The sequence below is a fragment of the Marmota monax genome, unplaced genomic scaffold, assembly GCF_021218885.2.
Source record: "Marmota monax isolate L192 unplaced genomic scaffold, Marmota_monax_Labrador192_F-V1.1 WCK01_AAM20220418_F8-fsc00036, whole genome shotgun sequence".
Classification (NCBI taxonomy): Eukaryota; Metazoa; Chordata; class Mammalia; order Rodentia; family Sciuridae; genus Marmota; species Marmota monax.
This window is the reverse complement of record NW_026694491.1, coordinates 416,394-439,318: the sequence shown is the minus strand read 5'-3', so window position 1 is coordinate 439,318 and position 22,925 is coordinate 416,394. Positions and strand designations below refer to the sequence as shown.

Below are 22,925 nucleotides of genomic sequence, written 5' to 3'. Positions count from 1 at the left end.
TTTCCTAAAGTGTAGCCAAAATTCTTAAGAGTGCTTCATTTTATATTATCATAAAATCAGTATAATAAAAGTGATTTCTATAAATAATGAAGACTAGTTAAAGTTTGTTATTACAGCTTTAATCTTGCATTTACCAGCGTAAATATTGAAATATGGTCTAAAACACTAGGCTTTTATTTTAGGAACGGAAACAATTTCAGGTATTAAAGATAAGTGTTTTAACAGTGAAGTTAGTGTTTTGTTTAATTTAAAAACATTGAGTGAAATTTAAAAATCTTTCTAAAAAGACTGTCAATATAAATGCATATTTTTTGAATATTTTGCACTCAATTTTTACTGTTATCACTCTTGAATAGTTGAGTCGTTTAGGATCTAGCTCACTTACAAATATACCTGAAGAAGTCCGTGAACACGTGAAACTATTGTTAAATGTCACTCCAACTGTAAGACCAGATGCAGATCAAATGACAAAGGTGAGTACACACAGATTTCTGCATTAGTGGACGGACAAAAAAATGAAAAGTTAACATAGATTACTTTTTCCTAAATCAAGATTCGGTCCCTAGATGATATCTGTCTTTTTGATTATGTTGAATATTCAACCTCTTTTAAAACAGATAAATAATTTATGTACATAAATTCTGTGATAGAAAAGTAATATTTCAAATAAACAGAGTCCTAATAATCACAATTAGGTATGCAGGCATTCTGCTCCCAGAAGAAGTCTAGCCCTCTGTTTGGCTCATGTAAGAATGGATTTTAATAAATAACTAGTGCTGTTTATGCCTTCAAGATATTTTACTTAATCTTTCAATATTTTAGAGGTTTATGTGTATAAAAGGGTTGTTGCCTAGCCAATTCAAAGGTACTAATTCTGAAGATTTGAACTTGAAAAATAATTTATTTTCTTATTCTGATTTTTACAATTAGAATTAAGTGCTCTTTAGCATCTTGTGTTTCTGAACATATTTTTACCATATGTGGTAATTTCAGATATGAAAAGTACTTTCAACTTAATATTTATCAAAATAATTTATTTTCATATATTTAGATTCCCTTCTTTGATGATGTTGGTGCAGTAACACTTCAATATTTTGATACCTTATTCCAAAGAGATAATCTTCAGAAATCACAATTTTTCAAAGGACTGCCAAAGGTTCTACCAAAGTTGCCCAAGGTTTGTTGTTGATTCATTTATAATAGCCAGGATTTTTTAATTCAAAGTTTACTTCACTTACTATAATAACTCTTTGAAAGAAATAATAAAACTTTTGCTTTAGGTACATAAATAATTATATAAAGTTACAGATTGAAGCCAGAAAGAAGTTATGGTCCAAAAATTATTGGGATTTAAAAAGTTGGACATTAAATGTCAGAAGCCTGTAAACTTCATTGTGGAAATCACTGCTTTACCAGTAGTTAAGTAGATGCTTTTGTATTGATGCTAACTTTTTGATTCCTTCAAAACTCTTTCTCTGACATATTTAATCATAGGTGTAAAGTAGTAAAGTAATGGTGAATGATAAAGCCACAGATTGTAAAACTAGTAATTCCTAATTGCAAAAATATTTCCAGTGTTTGATTTATGGAATAGCTATTGGTTACCTGTTATTTGTCTAACCATTTGCTTAAAGAGAAAGAGGTAGCATAAAATATTGTCCCTGCTCTCAAGGTATTATAGTAAATGTAGGGTTAACATGCATGAAACAGCAATCAATGCAGGGTAGTGTTTAAGTTGTATCGTATGAATCATAGTAATGAAGGAATTAAGATGGGAAGTGTTAGTGAAAACTAAGGAAGATTTCCTTAATATATCCCTTTTTACCCATGACATCCCCAACTTATTTTATTTGTCTGATCTATTTCAGTGTTAATATGAAAGGCCTGAAATAAATTTGGTTTTATAAAAACATCTTTGCCTTTCAGCGTGTCATTGTGCAGAGAATTTTGCCTTGTTTGACTTCAGAATTTGTAAATCCTGATATGGTACCTTTTGTTTTGCCCAATGTTTTGCTGATTGCTGAGGAATGCACCAAAGAAGAATATGTCAAATTAATTCTACCTGAACTTGGTCCTGTATTTAAACAACAGGAGCCAATCCAGGTATGTTTTGGGTATTTTTTTCATATTTATCTGTTATTGATGATAATGACTACCACTGAAAACAAAAGAAGTGACTGTGACTTTTTAAAAATTGAGGTAAGTATCCGATCTTGCTTTTTCATTAGTCAGAAGCTACTTTGCATATGTGAACTATTCCTAAAATTATAATTAAACTTTGCAGGTATTTGTCTACAGTGCTCCACAAGTTACTGTCTCAGTGCAGTGAAATTTTTCATGTGTTATTTTGTTCCCAGTTAACTTTATTGAAAGTTATAGGTTTGGGAAAAGAAATATTAATTTTGTTTATTTTGTTATTCTGGTCTTTAGTTGGTGCCAGTTGTTTTCTTTATTTATTTTTTGCTAATACTTTCATTAGAAGAGTGAAATGCTTAGAGCACCATGGAAGTAATGTGTGTGTGTGTGTGTGTGTGTGTGTGTGTATAATATATATATATTATTAAGTGAAATGTGTGTGTGTGTAATAATAAATATATATTATTAAGTGAAAAAAAGTTAATTTCTCATGTGGATTCTGTAAAATATGTATTTATCAGATTAAAGGTCATCTGGATTTAAGAGCAGTGGGGTCACATACCTGGATTTGAATTAGGACTTTTAAAATCTTTTTACTGGAAGTATGACTAGGTTTAACATTACCAGCTTAAAGCTTCTATTTCCTCATTTCTAAAATGAAAGGAGTTGTTGAGATGAAATGAGCTTTTTTGAAAAAAATATTTTTCTTATAGATGGACACAGTACCTTTATTTTATTTGTTTATTTTATTTTATTTTTTTTAAGAGAGAGAGATAGAATTTCAATATTTATTTTTTAGTTTTCGGCAGACACAACATCTTTGTTTGTATGTGGTGCTGAGGATCGAACCCAGGCCGCATGCATGCCAGGTGAGCACGCTACCGCTTGAGCCACATCGCCAGCCCCTATTTGCTTATTTTTTATCTGGTGCTGAGAATCGAATCCAGTGCCTCACATGTATTAGGCAAGCATTCTACCACTGAGCCACAAACCCAGCCCTGAAATGAGCTTTTGTGGCATATATTATTGTGTGTTTCTGTCACTATATGGCAATAGTTTATTAGTCAACTATCAACTATTTGATATAATGGTTTTGTAACTCTAATCCTTCCCTTGAAAAGAGGCAGTCTATGGCCAGGTTCTTAGGGACTAAGGAAGGAGAAAGAATAGGGAGGGTCCTAGTCTGTAACCTTTGCAGCAAGGCTCCCCACCAGTGCTCAAAGTGTTAGGAAGAAAATTGGTGTAGCCACATGTTCCCTAAGCTATGTATCAGTCAAAATAGTGTCCTAAGAAACAATGTGAATTTTTATTTAATTTTTTAATAGCCTTATTTTATTAATTTATTTTTATGTGGTACTGAAGGCCTCACACATGCTAGGCAAGTACTGTTCCACTGAGCCACAACCCCAGCTCCAACAATCTGAATTTTTATTTGCGCCTATTGTTTGGTATTTTTTCCCCTTTACCTGCTCAGTTAAAAATTCCTCCTGAGGGCTGGGGATGTGGCTCAAGCGGTAGCGCGCTCGCCTGGCATGCGTGCGGTCCGGGTTTGATCCTCAGCACCACATACAAACAACGATGTTGTGTCTGCCGAAAACTAAAAAAAATAAATGTTAAAAAATTTCCTCTCTCTCTCTCTTTTAAAAAAAAAAAAAGATTCCTCCTGAAACTTTTTAACTAAGTGTTGGCAAGTTAAGTATTCTGCATGAATAGAAGGGGTAATTTGTTTCTTATTATTTAGATATGTGGAGGCAGCCAGGTGGTGGGGAAAACAGTATCAGGGTCACTTAATTTCTTTCTAGAAGTTTTCCTTACAGACCTTTTTATGTCTGTACCTTCTCTTTTTCCCTTGAACTTAATGGAAGCCAGAGATGGAATGTATTGTGGGACATCCGACTTTGTTGCCCTCAGGCTTTTATTTTTTTACCCAGTAGCTCTTCAGATATTGGTTAATTATATGTTATTGTACGTGTGTGAGAGTTATGAAATTAGTCTTTATTTAAATAATTAAACCGAGAAAAGATGCTTAAATATTATGCTCTTAGCAATGTAAGAGATTTTATTTCTGTTTTTGTCTTTCATGCCTTCAGGCTAGCAACATGGTGAGTGTCAAAGTATAAACTTATTCTTTCGAAAAATGTTAAATTTTGGTATAAATCTAATCTCTTAAAGATTCTAGATATTAATACGTTTTCCCCTTTTTCTAAACAGATTTTGTTAATTTTCCTACAAAAAATGGATTTGCTACTAACCAAAACTCCTCCTGACGAAATAAAGAACAGTGTTTTACCCATGGTTTATAGAGCACTAGAAGCTCCTTCTATTCAGATCCAGGTACAAAGCTTGCTTTTCTATAATGATGATTTTGATTCTTAAAGCAGAAAAAAGAAGTCAAGTACATTTTAGGTTTAAGTCATAACATTTCATATGAAGCTCAGTAGTAAATATATTTATTGAATTATATTATTGATGTACTATTATTAAAATGTATCTGTTTATAACTAAAGAATCAGTTGAGAAATGCCTGTTTCATGAACTAGACCATATTTATCAGAAATGTAATATTGTGGAACAAAGTTGGATTTACTATGGTTTGAATTATTGTATACTTCTTTCTGAATGGATAATTATCAATGAAGATTTTAAAAAGGTTTATGTGACTTTCTTATGAAAGCATTAAGTATTTTCCATGCTCATAATTTTCTTTTATGCTTGATAACTCAAATTTTTGTTTAGTAATGCTGTTCCTCTTTCAGTGAAGTTAATTTGTATTGCAAGGAGATAGATAAGCACAGTAATTTAGTGTGACCACTCTTTTTTTTAAAATATTTTTTAGTTGTAGATGGACACAATATCTTTAATTTTTATTTATTTATTTTTATGTAGTGCTGAGGATCGAACCCAGGGCCTCATGAGTGCAAGGCAGGAGTGATACCACTGAGCCACAACCCCAGCCCCAGTGTGACCATTCTTAATGCATGTGTAGTCAGTAATGCTTTTGTCACTAACTCTGTGGCTTCCTGTGTTCTCTATCAGAAGATGTCTTTAATATAAAGACACAACTAGGACAGAAACAAGACTCTTTATTATGTTTGAGCACAAGGAAGGCAGCATGTAGGAACAGAAATCCCAGACTAACTCAAAGGACAAAAGTGTTTTGCACCTGTTCTCTGCATGATGCTTCTTTAAGCATTGCATGTTTCATTATAAGCTGAATTTCCACCTTGTGTGCTTTTTACTATGCTAATAAAGTAAAGATAACTTCAGATTACTTTAGTGACTATTCTTTCTATATATGCATTCGCCTCTTACCATGTGGAATTTGCTCCTTTTTCTCTGAGAAAGTCTCTCATGTTTATAGAACAGGGAAAACTATTGTCCTGTCTCAGTGGGTTTGATTTTAGTGAAATTGTCTTGTCTTGCTCTGGTTTCTTGATGTTTCTGATGACCACATAGTTTTAGAAGGCTGAGCTGATTTCCCAACCTCCTGTCTTTGGGTGTATTATCTTAATTTTATACCCTTGAAGATTGGTCCACTGTTAACTCCCAGTTTTCTGGTATGTCTGTTAACCCCATAATACTGAGAGCTGGCTTGGTTGTCTGTCTCATTCTTTTGTGAGATATTTTCCCTCCTTTATTGTTAAGAGGTCCTGTTTTTCCATGGAGTCCCTGCTTGTCTCATTTTGTCTTACAAAGGCGATCTTAAAACAAATACTTTGTTAAACTGTTAATTCTGTAGTTTTTGCTATTAAAATTTTGGGGTTTTTTTGCTCTCTATCTGGAAAAACATTCTGGATTTCTATTAAAAGTATAATTTAGCCAGGTGCAGTGGCACACATCTGTAATCCCATTGACTTGAGAGGCTAAAACAGGAGGATTGCAAGTCCGAGGCCAGCCTCATCAAATTAGTGAGGCCCTAAACAATTTAGTGAGACCTGGTCTCAAAATAAATAAGGGCTGGAAATGTAGCTCAGTGGATAGTGCCCCTGGACTCAGTCCCCAGTAAATTCCCCTCTCAAAAGTATAATTTAATTTTTTCATCTTGGAAAATGTCTACTTATGTTAAGAACATCTCACTGCAGAAATGGGTTCATGTTTGAAAGGTTATGGTCTTTTTTTAAAAAGTCTTTTTTTCCAGAAAAGAAATTCTGACAAAAAACTCTGGAATTTAAATTTATGAAAGTTATTAATTTTTTTTCCTTCTTATGCACCTAGTACCACATATTTCAGGTCACTTTTTAAACTTATTTCAACCTTTGTGATTTTATTCAAGGGTGTGAGGAGATTGTTGTCAGATTTTTTTCTCTCCCCTTATAATTAGATCTTAGGTTGAGTGGGGAAGATGTGCTTACCTCTGTTTTTCAGCTCTTTTTAAAGGGGCCATAATTATAGCCTCCTGAAATGTTATTGAAGGCCCAGTTCAGTCAAGCTGGTTTTATATTTAAAGAAATTAAGGAGGAGGGAAGAAGGCTGAGGATAAAGGGCCATTTTTCTTCATAATCAAACCAACAAGTATCAGCCAGTATTTAATTAAAATAGTTAATACATAGTTAAGTCCAGTAGTGCGACTTTGCTTAATTTTAAAAACCAGCATTTCTGATAATCACTCAATATAAATTTTAGTCACCAGTCTAATTAACTAGTTTCAATATGCCTGAATTTGATAAATTGTATCTAAATAATTGAGAGAGTTCTAGAGAAAGCAAGAAACATGAATCTTTTTCTCATGTTTCAGGCAAGGAGAAGTCTGGAATATAACTTCTGAAATTCATTTCTAAGTAGAAGTTTTAAAAATAAAGTTTGATTATAAATATTTAAGAGGTTAGAGGTGGTTCTGAAGCACACTTGGAAATGTAGTAGATGGTTTACAAAGGATAGGGACATTAAATAGAAGCATAAAAATACATCTGACAAAGTTTAAAAATTATTTACCTTTTAAATCAATTACAGAAGATGTGTTCATCGCCTCACCACCAATTATAGAGAAGACATAAAATAAGAAGTCTCAAAGTTCCTGAGAATTTGCTGATTAGATTTCCTTAAGGTTTTGTTTCTTTCATTCTCCTGTTATTCATCCTGAAAGAGCTCCCTTCTCCCTTAGCCTAGTGATTTAGACATAATTTAACTTTGCCTGTTTATAACCTTTTCCCCTGAGTTCAATTATATAGCATTGAGTACTTTCAAACTGCTTTGTAATAATACAAGTATTAGGGGTCCTTGGCTGAAAGTCTGTCTTGTCTCTCTTTGTCTGTTCTCGTCTTAAAGGCTGACCTTCCCTAAGGAGGCTCTGGTATCAGGAGCAAGTTTTTCACTGCTTGCTAATCCTTGCCCTTTCTCTTCTCTTGTTTGTGGAACGTTGTCCCTTAAATGTAGCTTGTATTTTTAAGAAATTTTATCTTTTATATATTTTTTGTTTTTAATTGACACAGTAATTGTACAGTGTGATATTTCCATCCATGTATACAATGTGTAAAGATAGATCAGGGTAATATCTGCCACCTTAGACGTTTATCATTTCTTCATGTTAAAAATATTCCAGATCCTCTTTACTAGTGTTTTTGAAATATTTATTGTTGTCAACCAAGTTATTCCACTGTGCTACAGAACATTGCAAGCTGTTCCTTCTATCTAGCTTTGTGTGCCCCTGGACCCATTAACCATCCTGTCTTTCTCCCTCATATGCTTCCCAGGCTCTGATAACCACTATTCTGTTATTTACTTCTGAGATCAACTTTTTATCTTCCACATGTAATTGAGAATATGTGGTATTTGTTTTAGTCCCTGACTTATTTCCTTAACATGATGCCTTTAAGTTTCATTCATGTTGCTGCAAATAACAGAATTTTGTTCTTTTTTATGGTTGAATAATAATAATCCATTGAGTATTTTATATATATATATATATATATATATATATACACACACACCATATTTTCTTCATTTACACATTGATGTATACCTCAGTTATTTTCATTTCTTAACTTTTGTGAATAGTGCTGCAATAAACATGTAAATTCAGTATCTCTTCAAGGTATTGCTTCCAGTTCCTTTTGGACATACACCCAGTAGATGGATTGGTGGATTATAATTTAGTTCTATTTCTAGTGTCTTGCCTCTATGCTGTTTTCCATGATGCCTCTACTAATTTGCATTCCCACTTACTCTTCATTCTTACCTGTAGCTTTTATTTCTTATCCACAAATTATTATAATTAATCAATTATTATAGTTCTGAGTAAATACAAACATATAAACCTCTACATCTGCCTTTAGAAATTTGGGAATAAATTATAACAAATAAAGTTCAGGCCAGTATTTTGGTAACTTTTTCTTAGTAGTTAATTTCTGTGGGCTAACTATAAGTGAATATCTTTAATTTGCCTGATATTGTCAGTAGCTTCTTTCTTGATACATATGTGCTCCTGTATTATCCTTAGTAATGTCCTTTTTTGTGCTTTCTACAAGGATCATTTTGTCCTTACAAGTTATCTGAAATCTCTGTTCTTCTTTTCCTTATCTCATTGAATCCTCAAATCACCCTGTCTCCCTCATTTTCTTGTTATCACCATTCCTAGTTAAATTATTTATTTATTTTTGATGTTGGGGCTTGACCTCAGGGCCTCACAAATGCCAGCTATACCTCTAGCCTAAAACATTTATATTATGGCATGATATTAGTTATCAAGAATGTGTTTAACTTTTTTCTTTTTTTTAATGAGTTATTCTTTCAGAATTTTAAAGTATAATTTTATTTTGGTATCTGCAGGGGATTGGTTCCAGTGACCCTCGGATACTAAAACCTGCAGATGCTCAAATTCATATATAAAATAGCATAGTACTTGAATATGACCTACACCTATTCTCCTATAGATTACTTATAATATCTAAAGCAGTGTAGAAGTAAATAATTGCATTGTTTAGGGAATAATGCCCTTTTTTTTTTTTTTTTTTTTAACCAGGGATTGAACCCAGGGGTGCTTAACTACTGAGCCACATCCTCAGCCCTTTTTATTTTTTGAGACAGGGTCTTGCTAAGTTCCTGAGGGCCCTGCTAAGTTGCTGAGGCTGCCTTTGAACTTTTGATCCTCCTGTCTCAGCCTCCTGAGCTGCAGGATTTCATTTGTGTGCCAGCATGCCCAGTGCCTTTTTGAAGTCTGTACATATTCAGTAAAATTATTTTTTTGAATAATTTTAATTTTGATTGGTTGTTCATGGATGTGGAACTCATGAATACAGAGAGTCAACTATACTTAAAAATATAAAGAAGTAAATTCCTCTCTCAGAAATGATTACACTTAACATTGATTCCAGATACATCATTCTAGTCTTTTTATCCTAAGCTTATATAGGCAGACACATGTACACAAAAATTTAAAAATTGAAATTTTATAATGTCATCTTAATATATTTTCTCCTTGATATTATTAAGAGCTCTAAAATTTTTTTAAAAAAGTATTGTAGGGCTGGGGTTGTGGCTCAGTGGCAGAGCGCTTGCCTCGCACATGTGAGGCACTGAGTTCGATCCTCAGCACCACATAAAAATAAATAAACAAAGATTAAAAAAAAAGCATTGTATTACATACTATCATAGGGATATATATATAAAGGCCAAGAGATCCTTTAATTAAAAAATATTTTTTACATGATTTTATACTTGATTTTTTCCTTATAAAAGATAATAAAACCTATGTGTTCTTACTTTTAAGGGGTCTGGGGTTCTAGATCAGTGATAGAGACCCACGCTTGGAATGTAAACAAATAAACAAAGATTTGTGTTAAGGAAAGAGATTAGGAATCACACTAGGGAGTTTTGTATACTGTATGTTAGCTGTTATGACTTTTGTTTATTTTGAGTTTTTTTTTTTTTTTTAGATTTTTTATTGTTGGCTGTTCAAAACATTACATAGTTCTTGATATATCATATTTCACAATTTGATTCAAGTGGGTTATGAGCTCCCATTTTTACCCCATATACAGATTGCAGAATCACATCAGTTACACATCCATTGATTTACATATTGCCATACTAGTGTCTGTTGTATTCTGCTGCCTTTCTATTTTGAGTTTTTGTGTTTTGTTTTTGAAATGGGATCTTGATATGTTGCCCAGGATAGTCTTATAACCCCTAGGCTGATCAAATAATCCTCCCACATCAGCCTCCATAGTGCTGGGACTAAAGGAGAACACTACTGTGTCTGGCTTAACAATCTAGTATAACCCTGAGGAAGGTCTTCTGAGCCCTTTTCCTTATCTGTAAAACTGAAAAGTGTTTTTAATCGTTCTTTTTAGGAAGAATATTGAAAGAACCACATAATACATGTGGAAATTTATTTCAAACTATGACAAATTAACCATACAAATGAAAAATGCTTTTGAATATGTGAGATAAAGGATGAGAGAATCTTTTTCTAAGATTGATCAGACTTATTTTCTTAATAGGAGCTGTGTCTAAACATCATTCCAACCTTTGCAAATCTTATAGACTACCCATCCATGAAAAATGCTTTGATACCAAGAATTAAAAATGCCTGTCTACAAACATCTTCCCTTGCTGTAAGTAGTTACTTGCATGTTAATTTTTTTTCAGTAATTTAAATCATTTTCTTATTGTTTAATAACCCTATTATGGTTTGTTCATATAATTGGTCTTGGTTATAAGTCACCTGTATATAAAAATGAGCTATAGTTTTTTTGATATGCATTTTATAATATTACATCCCCAACCTTACCCGCCTTCCCTGTCTTTGAGTGCTTCAATAGAAAAGCTGAGTGATTATTTTTCTCCTAATCCTTTTCTTTTTAAACTCACAAGTTATTTTGTTCTTAGTTTTAAAATAATCATAAGAAATTGTTGGTGTATAAGCCTAAAAACTTTTTGAATGGCTTCCTTTTATAAATTGCCTTTATTTTTAGTCATCTGTCTCTAAGTTTCTTATTCTCCACTTACTTGCCCACTTTCAGGAAAAGGTAGAGGGCAGTAAAACAATAAATTAATATGAGTACAGTGGGGAAAATAGTTTTACTAAAAAATATGGACCAAAGATAGGTACTTGGGTCCTTTGATTATAGAATTTTAACACTAGGTTACTTGTTGGTCAAGGAAGTAGAACCAATAACATAATTTTCATTATCTCATACCAAAAATAGTAAAGTTCCTAACCTTCTCTCTAAGAATTCATCACAATGATATTTCACTGTAGAAGTAATATTGAGGGAGAAATGTCTTTCCTTTGCCTGATTAGTTCTTTATTTGATATTTGATAAAAAGCATATTATTAAATTTAAAGATCCCATCCATCTTTATCTGATGGGATATAAATTTAAATAAAATAAACATTTTTAGCTTAATATGATTATAGGCAAAAAGCAGTATAATTGATATGATTTTACTCTATAGCCATCTAATCTATTTCAGTTTATGTTTTTTGGTAGAAAGACTCAGTGTAGAAAACATAACATCATTACCCAAATGAACAAGTATGAAATGAAATGAAGTCAAGAATCTTGTTCTTATTCTCACTTTTGTACTAACTACCTTTGTGGCCTTGAGCAGTTCCTTTTACCTCTCTGAGTCTTTCTTCATCATCATTAAGAGGATTTCAAAGGCAGTCGTTTTCTTTGAAGTTCTCAAAGTTTATGATTGAATTTTCAAAATAGATGATGGCTTTATATACATAGCTTAAAATTCAGTTTTCAAAGTGCCATTTCAAAAAATCTTACTACTATGTCTTATGGCAGTACACATTTTAGCATACATTTTCTGCAAGTATACATTCTTGTTCAGTTCTGAGTACTTTTTTTTACCTCGGAATTGTCAGATTTTATGCCAATAATTTTTCCAAAAACGTGGGGTCTGACCATTATGTGAAACTGTTTTCACCCCCAAAATTGTGCTGGTATTACTTAAAAGTTATTTATTATGTACCTGTCTTTTATGCAAGATTAGATTGCATAGAGTATTCATGAATACATATTAATGCTTGTGACAGTTATGCATTGAAATATGTTATATATGCAGAGGAACCATAGGAAATTGAATGAAATGATCTACATTAATGCCCACTGATGTTTATGTCTCTGTTAAAGATGCTAACTGAAAAAAAAAAAAAGATGTGTTGTTTACAAGAATTTATAATGAATATATTTATAACAGTAACTGGAATGGATTTGCATTTTATATATCACTTTTTTAAGTGCTTTTTTTTTTTTTTTTTTTGTATTGGGGATTGAACCCAAGGATACTTAATCATTGAGCTAAATCTGAGCCCTTTTTTATTTCTTATTTTGAGACAGGGTCTTGCTAGGTTGCTTAGGCCCTCACTAAATTGCTGAGGATGGTCTTGAATTTGCAGTCTTCCTGCTTCAGCTCCCAAGTTTTCAGGGTTATAGGTGTTTGCCGCCATGGCTGCATTAAGTGCATTTTAGGTAGCACTTTTCAGTGCTCCTGCTTACCTTCAGAGTGGCACATGTTCATTTCTGAGTTGCATTCATGGGCACGTTGTCTAAGATTTAAAAATTCTAACCTGGAAATTTTATAAAACATATGTTGTGAGTTAGACTTATACCTTAATATTGAAAATAAAGAAAAAAAATTCTACACAGGTAAAATACTTGTGTGATTAATGTTGTATATTTACATAAAATAAAATAAAATCAGAATTTATAGTTTCTCTTAAGAAAAAATATATGCACATATATATTCCAGCAGATGTAGCATTTCCTATTGTAAAACTTAATCTGACAAAGTTAAGCCTTCAGATATCATGAATTTATAATATTTATCATTTAAATTTCAGAAAACTCATTTTTTTCAGAAATGGAAAATTATTTTCACTTTTTCTGTACAAATATGGTGTGATTTTAACCAAATTATTTTCTACTTTTCTTAGTTTACTTTTTTAAAAAATATTTATTTTTTAGTTGTCCTGATACAATATCTTTATTTTATTTATTTTTATGTGGTTCTGAGGATTGAATCCAGGGCCTTGCACAAGCTAGGTTAGCACTCTACTGCTGAGCCACAATCCCAGCCCTTAGTTTACTTTTTTGTTTTTTTTAAACTGGAGTTTTATTGATACTAGGGGTTTTGATTCTATTTTAACAGATTCTAGCTAAGAACTAGGATATGACCTATTTATCAAAAGTTGAGTCAGGTCTTGGTAACTGTGTCAAAGACAGTTAGAAATAGAAAACTGCATTTTAGATAAATATGGATAATTTTAAATGTGAAAATATTTAGTTTTGATCCAGATATGGTGACATAGCAACTTGGGAGGCTGAGGTAGAGGATTACAAGTTCAGAACCAGCTTCAGCAAATTAGTGAGGCCCTAAACAACTTGTACCTCCTCTTAAAATAAAAAGGGTTGGGGGTATTGCTCAGTGGTTGAGCACCTCCAAGTTCAAACCCCAGCACTCCCCCCATCCTCCACACATAAAGAATTGAACCAGAATTAAAATAAATATTGAAATCCTTGTGAAATTTATCAGTTAGTAGGAAGAATGAATTTCTTTATAAAACAAATGTTCCCAAAGGAATGTTCTCAGTCAATACCTATGTAGATAAAGTTTCTCAAATTCTCATCACTGTATTTAAAATAATACAAAATTAAAGTCATTCCTTTATCTTCAGCTAACCAGTGTCCTGGTAAAGTAATCACAAATTCTTTCTGAAGTCAGGAGAATTAGAATAAGTGAATTTTCTGTGTTAATATAACATGTCTTCAAAACCTACTTTTATTCTTGAAATTTTAGCATATATCTATATGAAGATGAAATTTACACTAAATATTTTGTTCTATGTTACATAGACTTTACATGGATAATGCAATTCATTTTAATAGGTTCGTGTGAATTCCTTAGTGTGCTTAGGAAAGATTTTGGAATACTTGGATAAGTGGTTTGTACTTGACGATATACTACCCTTCTTACAACAAATTCCATCCAAGGAACCTGCAGTCCTCATGGGAATTTTAGGTACCTGAAACTTAAAGTCATTTTATTCTACTTTATTATTTTATAGTTATGCAAGTAAATTTTCCATTTTATAAAACCATTGTACTCGCTTTTCATTATTATAGCAATCAGTAATTGAAATATGATGGGATAAATATTGTAATATAACTTTGCTCTTTGTGTTGATTTTAGTAAAAGCATTAGAGTCTTTTTTAAAAATATTTTTTATTCTAATTAGTTATACATAACAGTAGAATACATTTTGACACATCATATATCATGGAGTATAACTTCTCATTCTGGTTGTACATAGTATAGAGTTACGCAGGTCATGTAATCATATATGCACATAGGTTAATAATGTCTAATTCATTCTACCCAATTCCTTCCCCATGTCCCCTCCCCTCCCTTTACTCCCCTCTGTCTAGTGCAAAATACCTCTATTCTCTCCCACCCCCTATTGTGAATTAGCGTCCGAATATCAGAGAAAACACTTGGCCTTTGGTTCTTTGGGATTGGCTCATTTTACTTAGCATAATATTCTCCAGTTCCACCCATTTACCGGCAGATGCCACCATTTCATTGTTCTTTAAGGCTGAGTAATATTCCATTGTGTATATGTACCACAGTTTCTTTATTCATTTATCTGTTGAAGATCGCCTAGGTTAGTTCTATAGTTTAGCTACTGTGAATTGAGTGCTATAAACATTGATGTGGCAGTGTCACTGTAGGTAGGGCATTAGAATCTTCACATTTATAAAGGATAAGATGTTTGGGAGTCCTAACTTTGCAAATATCATGATAGCATATAGTTTTCCCCATAAAATGGTACACAGTAAGAGAGACAAAGTTGAAATTCTGATAACAGTCTTCTAAGAGGCAAAGTATTTTTTCTGCCTTATTTTATCCTCCCCCAAATACAATGAGATAGCTATTATTATTATTTTTTATAACAATGAAACTAAGGCTCAGATAGGTTGTTATTCAAGATCATACAGCTGGGGAGTAGTAAAGCTGATTTTTAAAATTTATATACATTTGAATCTTAACCATTATGTTTTATTGCTAAGTGATTTGTTGATTAAGCATATTAGTTTTAAAGCACATTTTATTCTATTGGCAAATTACTCTGTCCAAAAACTCTGAAATTATATATAGTTAAAGCTGTGAAAATATAATATGGAAATGTCAGAGCAAATGTTTAAGAACATCCTCTTATAATAGAAACAGACATAACTATAGAAGCAAAAAAAAATCTTTTATTAAATTTGAGATTTTTTATTTTTAAGAGACACTATACTACTTATTTAGGTACCTTAACACTTACTATAATGTGCAACTTAGTGAATATTTTTAGAAATTATTAACAAATATTTATTATAGATCTCTGTGGATATAGAACTCTTGGGTTATGGTATGAATCTTTTTTTTTGCTCAAAGAAGTTCATTTTGAGCAAGAGTTTTGCATAGTAGAAAGGGGCTCTGATTCTAATCTGAGTTCTCTTGGTTCCTGGTTCCTGGGGTGATCTTGAAAAGTTTCTTCAGTTATTAAATAAGGATAAAAATAACATCATTGTAGGATTTTTATAAGAATTCAGTGAAACAAAGAGATATAATGAGCATATAATGAACATAGTGTCTAGTAAATAGTTAATAGATGCTTAATAAAAGTATTGTTTGCGTATATGAGCTATGTGTATATTAACAATAATAGCAGATAGGGCAGATAAAGCTTTGGATTATATATAGAACACTTAATAACACAAAGGTATTCAGAGAATTAGGAGCAAATGTACAATTTACAACCAGAAAACTGGAATGGGTATAACAAGTGTGGTCTTGAAGGTCAAATAAATAGGTGAGACAGTAGGGAATGATAGTGGGGTTAAATTTTTAAGTTTCAAACATGTTGAATTTTATTTGATAAAAAGTGAATACATGTAATGTACATATACTTAAACACTTTGAAATAGATGCCTTAAGTGTAGATGTGAAGTCTGAAATAGATGTTTTATGAACAGAGGAGTATTCTGTAACCTTACTGCTTTACTGTGAGAACTGAACCTGGATCTGATTAAGCTTTTTTTTTTTTTTTTTAAATATTTGTTGTTGTTGTAGGTGGACGCATTACCTTTATTTTATTTATTTATATGTGGTGTTGAGGATTGAATCCAGGGCCTCACACATGCCAGGAGAGCGCTCTACCGCTGAGCCACAACCCTAGCCCTGATTAAGCTTTTAATATGCTATTGTTACATGCACAAAAGAGCATAGGATGAATATGCCATACTATTTAAATCTGTATTGATGATAAGGCTGAAATTATTCTGATTCATATGTAAGAGCATCCTCATTCTGAGGTTCTGACTGGGAAAAATTTGTACTATACCAATTACCAAAAAATTTCATACAGACATGCTGTTTGAATGATTACTATTAACTTATTAACACTTTAACTTATAAAATTAGTTACATTCTTTTCTATCAGGTATTTACAAATGTACTTTTACTCATAAGAAGCTGGGAATCACCAAAGAGCAGCTGGCTGGAAAAGTGTTGCCACATCTCATTCCTCTGAGTATTGAAAACAATCTCAATCTTAATCAGGTAGGAATATTTTTGTGTTTATTCAGTTTATTGTTTTCTTGGGATTATATATGTTGTATAACTATGTAAGTATATTACATGTAAAAATTGATGAAACAAGGAAAAATATGGCAGAGTTAGATGAAGAAAGTTTATGGGTAGGAAGGGAAGATAGATAAATATAAATATTTGGGAACTGATAAATGAGCAGAATGTTGAAAGATGAGTAGTGTTGTAACTACTTTAGATCCAGGCTGAGAAACTAACATGAATAAAGAACAAACTCAAGCAATGTGTTGGAGATTATATTTGTTATTTATTGCTATATAATGTCATTGCAAATTTATTGTTTTTTTTTTTTCCTCCATATTTTTGGTTGTGGGTTTGTTTGTTTTATGTTGTACCTTGGCCTTGTATGTGCTAGGCAAGCACTCTACCACTGAGCTACTGTCAGAAAATTGCCTGTGCTGTCCTTGGACTTGCCATCCTCCTGCATCAGACTCCCAAATAGCTAGGATTACAGGCATTGACCACCTGTGCCTGGCTAAATTTAGTGTTTTAAAGAAAATCACATTATCTCACAGTTTCTATGGATTAAAAGCCAGGGCTTGGCTTAGTTGGAGTCTCTACTCAGAATTTCTCATAGTGCTGAGTCAAGGACTTAGGGCTCACTTGAAGGCCCATCTGGTGGATAATCTACTTCTAAGTGCATTTACATGGTTTGTGGCAGGATTCAGTTCCTTTTGGCAGTTGGACTGAGGGTCTTAGTCCTAGCTGGGTGATAATTGTATGCCACTGTTGGTTCTAGGCCACGTTGGCTTCTCTACCATGGCAGGTTGTGTCATGAAAGCCAACAAGAGAGTTTGGCCTAGAAGGAAGTCACCCGTCTTGCTTAAACTCTAAAGATATGAGATTACACAAGGCCATAAAAAGCAGTAGAAGGAGATAATTGGGAACCATATTAAAGAGCTTATCTGCTACAGAGAAGAAGTAATTCAATTTGATATGTAGGAGAAAATAGGATAAGATAAAGTAAGACTAAAATGGGTAGCCTTTAAATGCTAGTCTGATTTAGGTATTTGAACTTTCAAAATGTATGTATTTGGGCAAAAGTATAATGTATGTTCAAAAATTATTATAGAATTCTCTCTATATACCTCTTGATACAGTTACCATAGCTATGGTTACTCTGACTCTTCCTGAAGAGTTAAACTCTTCTTCAAAGTCTGGTTATTATGGTTTATTATTCATTGTAACCCCAACCCTTAGTGCAGTGCCAAAACCAAAAACCAGATTGAGAGAAAACTTGAGATGTAAAGTCACAACAGGACATTTTTTGTTTACAGTGGAAATGGTGTTTAATGAAGTATAATGGAGAAGTATGAGAAGAGTTACTGTTTAACTTGAGAATATCAGAGATGGATAGGCAGGGCAGATTTAGAAAGAAGGACTCAAAAGTGATTTATTGCAATGAAGGAAGCAGAAAGTTTCAAAATAAAACGAGATTTTTTGGCAGTGTGGAGAGTACTGAGTGAGCAGTTTTGAGGTAGAGAAACTTGTGAAGGATTTAACATTCTGTTTGAAGGAATAGGATAAGCCTTTGAAAGTTTGTTCCTAGATTTGATACTTTATCTTGGGTGGCAAGATTGGGTTTAGGGTTGGCAAAATAGGAGACATTGAATACTAAAGAGGAATAGGATAATATGCCCTTTCATCTGTTTTGTAATTTCTGTTTGTAGTTCTCATAATTCTGATTTAGGATGTTTTAATATATTTCCAAATGCTTATTTTAGGATGTATGATTCCATTTGAAATCTTATGTTTTCTTCAGCTTTATGATTTCTTTTTTAGGGCCTATTTTCATCTTCAGAAATACTTTGGATCATATCTTTCTGGTGCTTTACAGTAGGTTAGCAGAGATATGATCTGCTTTCCAATTCATGGTCAGGGTTCCTAATTCATGTTCTGATGGTTGTGATTTAAAATAATTTAAGTATACTATACTTTAAGCGAAAAAAGATAAAGGAACTTAGTAAAAAGACATTTTTAACATTTGATTAAAAAACTGCAGAGGGCTGGGTTGTGGCTCAGTGGTAGAGCATTTGCCTACCATGTGCGAGGCCTTGGGTTCGATCCTCAGCACCACATAAAAATAAACAAAGTTATTAAAAAAAAAAAAACTTCAGACACACTGAACAATCTATGATGTGTTTATGGAAAGCTTCTAAGACCCCCCAACCCCCTGGACAGATTGGATGGCTCATTGGGACCCATGTATAGGTATACTTATAGTTCCTGTTTATTGTGGTGAAAGGATATAAAGCAAAATTGGGAAAGGGGAAAGATTCATAGGGCCCAGTCTGGAAGAAAGTTGGCACAAACTTCTAGAGGTCTTTCCTAGTGAAATCACATAGGATGCTCTCAGTTTGCCTAATAATGAGTTGTGACAAAATGAAATTTTATCACCTAGGGAATCTCACTGGAGACTCAGTACCCAAAGTTTTTATTGAGAGCTGATCATGTAGTATCCTCTGCTTGGCATGTTCTCAAATCCAGACTCCCAAAAGGAAAGCAGGTGTTCAGCATGTCATAAATTCTTTGTAGAAGCAGTTTAAGTGTAGGGAACCACTCTTATCAGTTAATAATGGAATCCATCTTGAAATCTAAGTTCCAGTTACCAGCCAGAGGCTGACTTGGTAAGCAGACCTAAAAATAGCTGTTCAGGCCTATCATGTTAACTCTTCTTTGCACAAACTACACGCAACAATATGAATGAATCTCACAAACATAAAGTAAATGAAACAGATGATTCTATTTATATAAAGTACAAAAACAGTTTACATAGCTGGAAGTCAAAATAGTGCTTATCTGTAGGGGTTGGGAGTGGGAAATGACTAGAAGAGGTTAGAAGAAAGCTTCTGGGGTGCTGACAATGTTTTGTTTCTATATCAGGCTACTGGTTTTGATGGGCATGTTCAGTTTGTGAATTTTTTGAGCTGTGTATATACACACACACAGATTTTTCTATTAATATACTTCAGTGAAGGTTTTTAAAAAACGAATCAGAAAGTCATAATAAATGGTTGAAGCAATATACTTTTTGTAATTCTCATGATAAGATGAAAAGAGTCTTCCTGTAACTTATGGTGTCATTAGAATAATTTGTTTAAGATGATCTAGAGGTACTATAAGAATCATGGACCATTAACCAAAGTTTAACCAAAAAAAAAAAAGATGTAGTATTAGGCATATTTATGAATGTTAATTATTTGAAAGATGAATTGTGTTGATTTAATATTTCTGCTAAATTTTCAAAAAACAGTGTTCATTCTAGCCAAATTTGTCATTTTTCTAACAATTTGTTTAAACAGAAGTTTTTTATATATTATTAAATGAATTGAGTTGTCCAGATAGGACAACTTATCAATGTATAACTGCTGGGGTAAACTTATGTAAAACCTTTGAAAACTTAGCAGTAGAGTATTACTTAGCATGTGTGAGGCCCTGGGTTCAGTTCTCAGTGCCAGAAAAAAAAAAAAAATCCTGAAATAATAGCTGTCTGACAACTCAGTATACATATATAACTCATTGAAACATGTTTTCTTGAACTTAAAAGCCTCATCAGCTATCATGTCACCACCATATAAAGGTTGTAAAAACTTTCTGTGATATGCTGAGTTTAAATGTACTATGCTTGTTGTGAGCCACTGGAAAAATACACAATTGTGATTAGCTTATTTACCTTAATTGATTACTGCAAACTTGAAATTTTATAATCATATCAATTTCTTATTATACCAGTTCAATTCTTTCATTTCCGTCATAAAAGAGATGCTTAGTAGATTGGAGTCTGAACATAAAACTAAACTGGAGCAACTTCATATAATGCAAGAACAGCAGAAGTAAGTAGGTTGTAAATGAATTGCACATTGTCCAGTAGTGAGATAAAAATTACCTCATGATTGATATTTTAGAATATGGAATAGAAAAATTGCTGGATTTAAATTTGACCATATTTAAAAATTTTCTGACATCTTAAGTTGAATTGAGATAAAATAGGATGTTGAAAAATCTGACTTCTGAGTACAAAAATGTAATATACTTTAATCGTAGCGTTTTCTCTACATAAGGGATTTTCTCAGAAATAGAATTTTGTCAGTTTTAGCCATTGGACTCGTAATCGTAGGTTATTAAACACCTTATCTCAAATGTTGTTTTTAAAAAGGACTTTTAAACAAATTTTTTTTATTAAATTGTTTTTATTTATATATGACAGCGGAATGCATTATAATTCATATTACACATATAGAGCTCAAATTTTTCATCTCTCTGATTGTATACAAAGTATATTCACACCAATTTGTGTCTTCATACATGTTCTTTGGATAATGATGGCAAAAGTTATTTTTTTGAACAAGCAGATATTATTAGTAGAAAACAATGGACAATATTATACTCTCTCTAAAGAATGATGTTGCAATTTATTTGGATTCTAATAAATTCTGAAGGCAAACAGTTTTTAGGATGTGTATTTTAAAATATGCATTTGTTTTTATTGCTTTGTTATAATTCATCTCTTCTATAGATCTTTGGACATAGGAAATTCAATGAATGCTTCTGAGGAGATAAAAGTTACAAATGTTGGGAATCAGGTAAGATATTTAATTTTTGCAGAAAGTACTTAATGGTGTGCTTTATTTAGGAGCCTTTTAAGCAATAAAGTCACTTTTTTTTTTTTAACAGAGTGAAAGCATTTAATTTGTATAATACCCATAAACCAAGGAACGTATTTTTTTTTGTAATTTTAAAGTTTACTTACACACACACATACACACAGTAGTATTGTTTATTTTGAGACTATAGTAATCTTTATAACAAAAGTCTATGTTTTGAACTTAACTCTAAAAGAAATGAACTTGAATGGTTATCTTAACATGGAATAAAATGAGAGGCTGAGTCTTATGTGAGGTGGCTTCTTGACAAATCTTAGGTAAGGTGTTTTAGTTTTGAAACTAATCTTTGTCTCCATCTTGAATATTATTTTATAAGGTTTGTATGTATCAATTTAAAAAAAATTTAAAACAACTTGTTCTACTTAGTTATACATGACAGTAGTATGCATTTTGATACATTAAACACAAATGGAACATAACTTCTCATTCCTCTGGCTATACATGGTGCCAGTTTTTATTAGTTCTGTATCAGAGGTGCATGTGGTTAAAGATTTTTTCCTATTCTGTAGGCTCTCTCTTTATGTTATTGATTGTTTCCTTTGCTGAGAAGAAGCTTTTTAATTTGAATCCATTCTATGTATTGATTCTTGATTTTACTTCTTGTGCCAACAGTTTTATTCAGGAAGTCAGTACCTAAGCTGACATGATGAAGATTTGGGCCTCCTTTTCCTTCTATTAAGTGCAGGGTCTCTGTTCTAGTGCCTCAATCTTTGATACACTTTGAGTTGGTTTTGTGCAGGGTGAGAGGTTTAATTTCATTTTGCTACATATGGATTTCCACTTTTCCCAGCACCATCTGTTGAAGAGGCTATCTTTTCCCCAATGTATATTTTGGCACCTTTGTCTAATATGAGATAACTGTATTTATGTGGGTTTGTCTCTATGTCTTCTATTTTATACCATTGGACTACATGTCTGTTTTGGGACCAGTGCCATGCTGTTTTTGTTCCTGTTGCTATGTATTATAGTTTAAGGTCTGGTATTATGATGCCTCCTGCTTTGTTCTTCTTGCTAAGGGTTGCTTTGGTATTTTGTTTCTCTTATTTTTCCAAATGAATTTCATGACTGCTTTCTCTTTTTCTATGAAGAACATCTTCAGAAACTTAATGGAAATTGCATTAATTTTGTATAGTGCTTTTGGTAGGATGGCCATGTTGACAATATTAATTCTGTCTATCCAAGAACATGGGAGATCTTTCCATCTTCTAAGGTCTTCTTCAGTTTTTTTCTTTAGTGTTCTGTACTTTTCATTGTAGAGGTCTTTCACCTCTTTTTTTCTTTTTTAGTTGTCAGTTTTTATTTATTTATATGTGGTGCTGAGAATTGAACCCAGTGCCTCACACATATTAGGCAAGCACTCTACCACTGAGCCACAACCCTAACCCTTCACCTCTATTGTTAGATTGATTCCCAAGTTTTTTTTTTTTTTTTTGAGGCTATTGTGAATAGGGTAGTTTCCTAATTTTTTTTCACATTGAATTCATCACTTATGTATAGAAATGCATTTGATTTATGGGT

At 32.4% G+C, this 22,925-nt stretch overlaps 1 protein-coding gene across 3 annotated transcripts in view; it reads left to right on the top strand.

The window, feature by feature from the left end:
• Positions 1–22,925, top strand: part of Scyl2 (SCY1 like pseudokinase 2) — a 61,948-nt gene that overhangs the window by 32,538 nt on the left and 6,485 nt on the right. For all 3 annotated transcript variants that reach the window (XM_046419340.2, XM_046419338.2, XM_046419339.2), the window contains exons 7-15: positions 357–473; positions 1,052–1,177; positions 1,927–2,103; positions 4,348–4,470; positions 10,575–10,688; positions 13,977–14,109; positions 16,577–16,695; positions 20,476–20,576; positions 21,260–21,326. In XM_046419340.2, the coding sequence (XP_046275296.1) occupies positions 357–473; positions 1,052–1,177; positions 1,927–2,103; positions 4,348–4,470; positions 10,575–10,688; positions 13,977–14,109; positions 16,577–16,695; positions 20,476–20,576; positions 21,260–21,326 (1,077 nt within the window). The remainder of the gene's footprint in view (positions 1–356; positions 474–1,051; positions 1,178–1,926; positions 2,104–4,347; positions 4,471–10,574; positions 10,689–13,976; positions 14,110–16,576; positions 16,696–20,475; positions 20,577–21,259; positions 21,327–22,925) is intronic.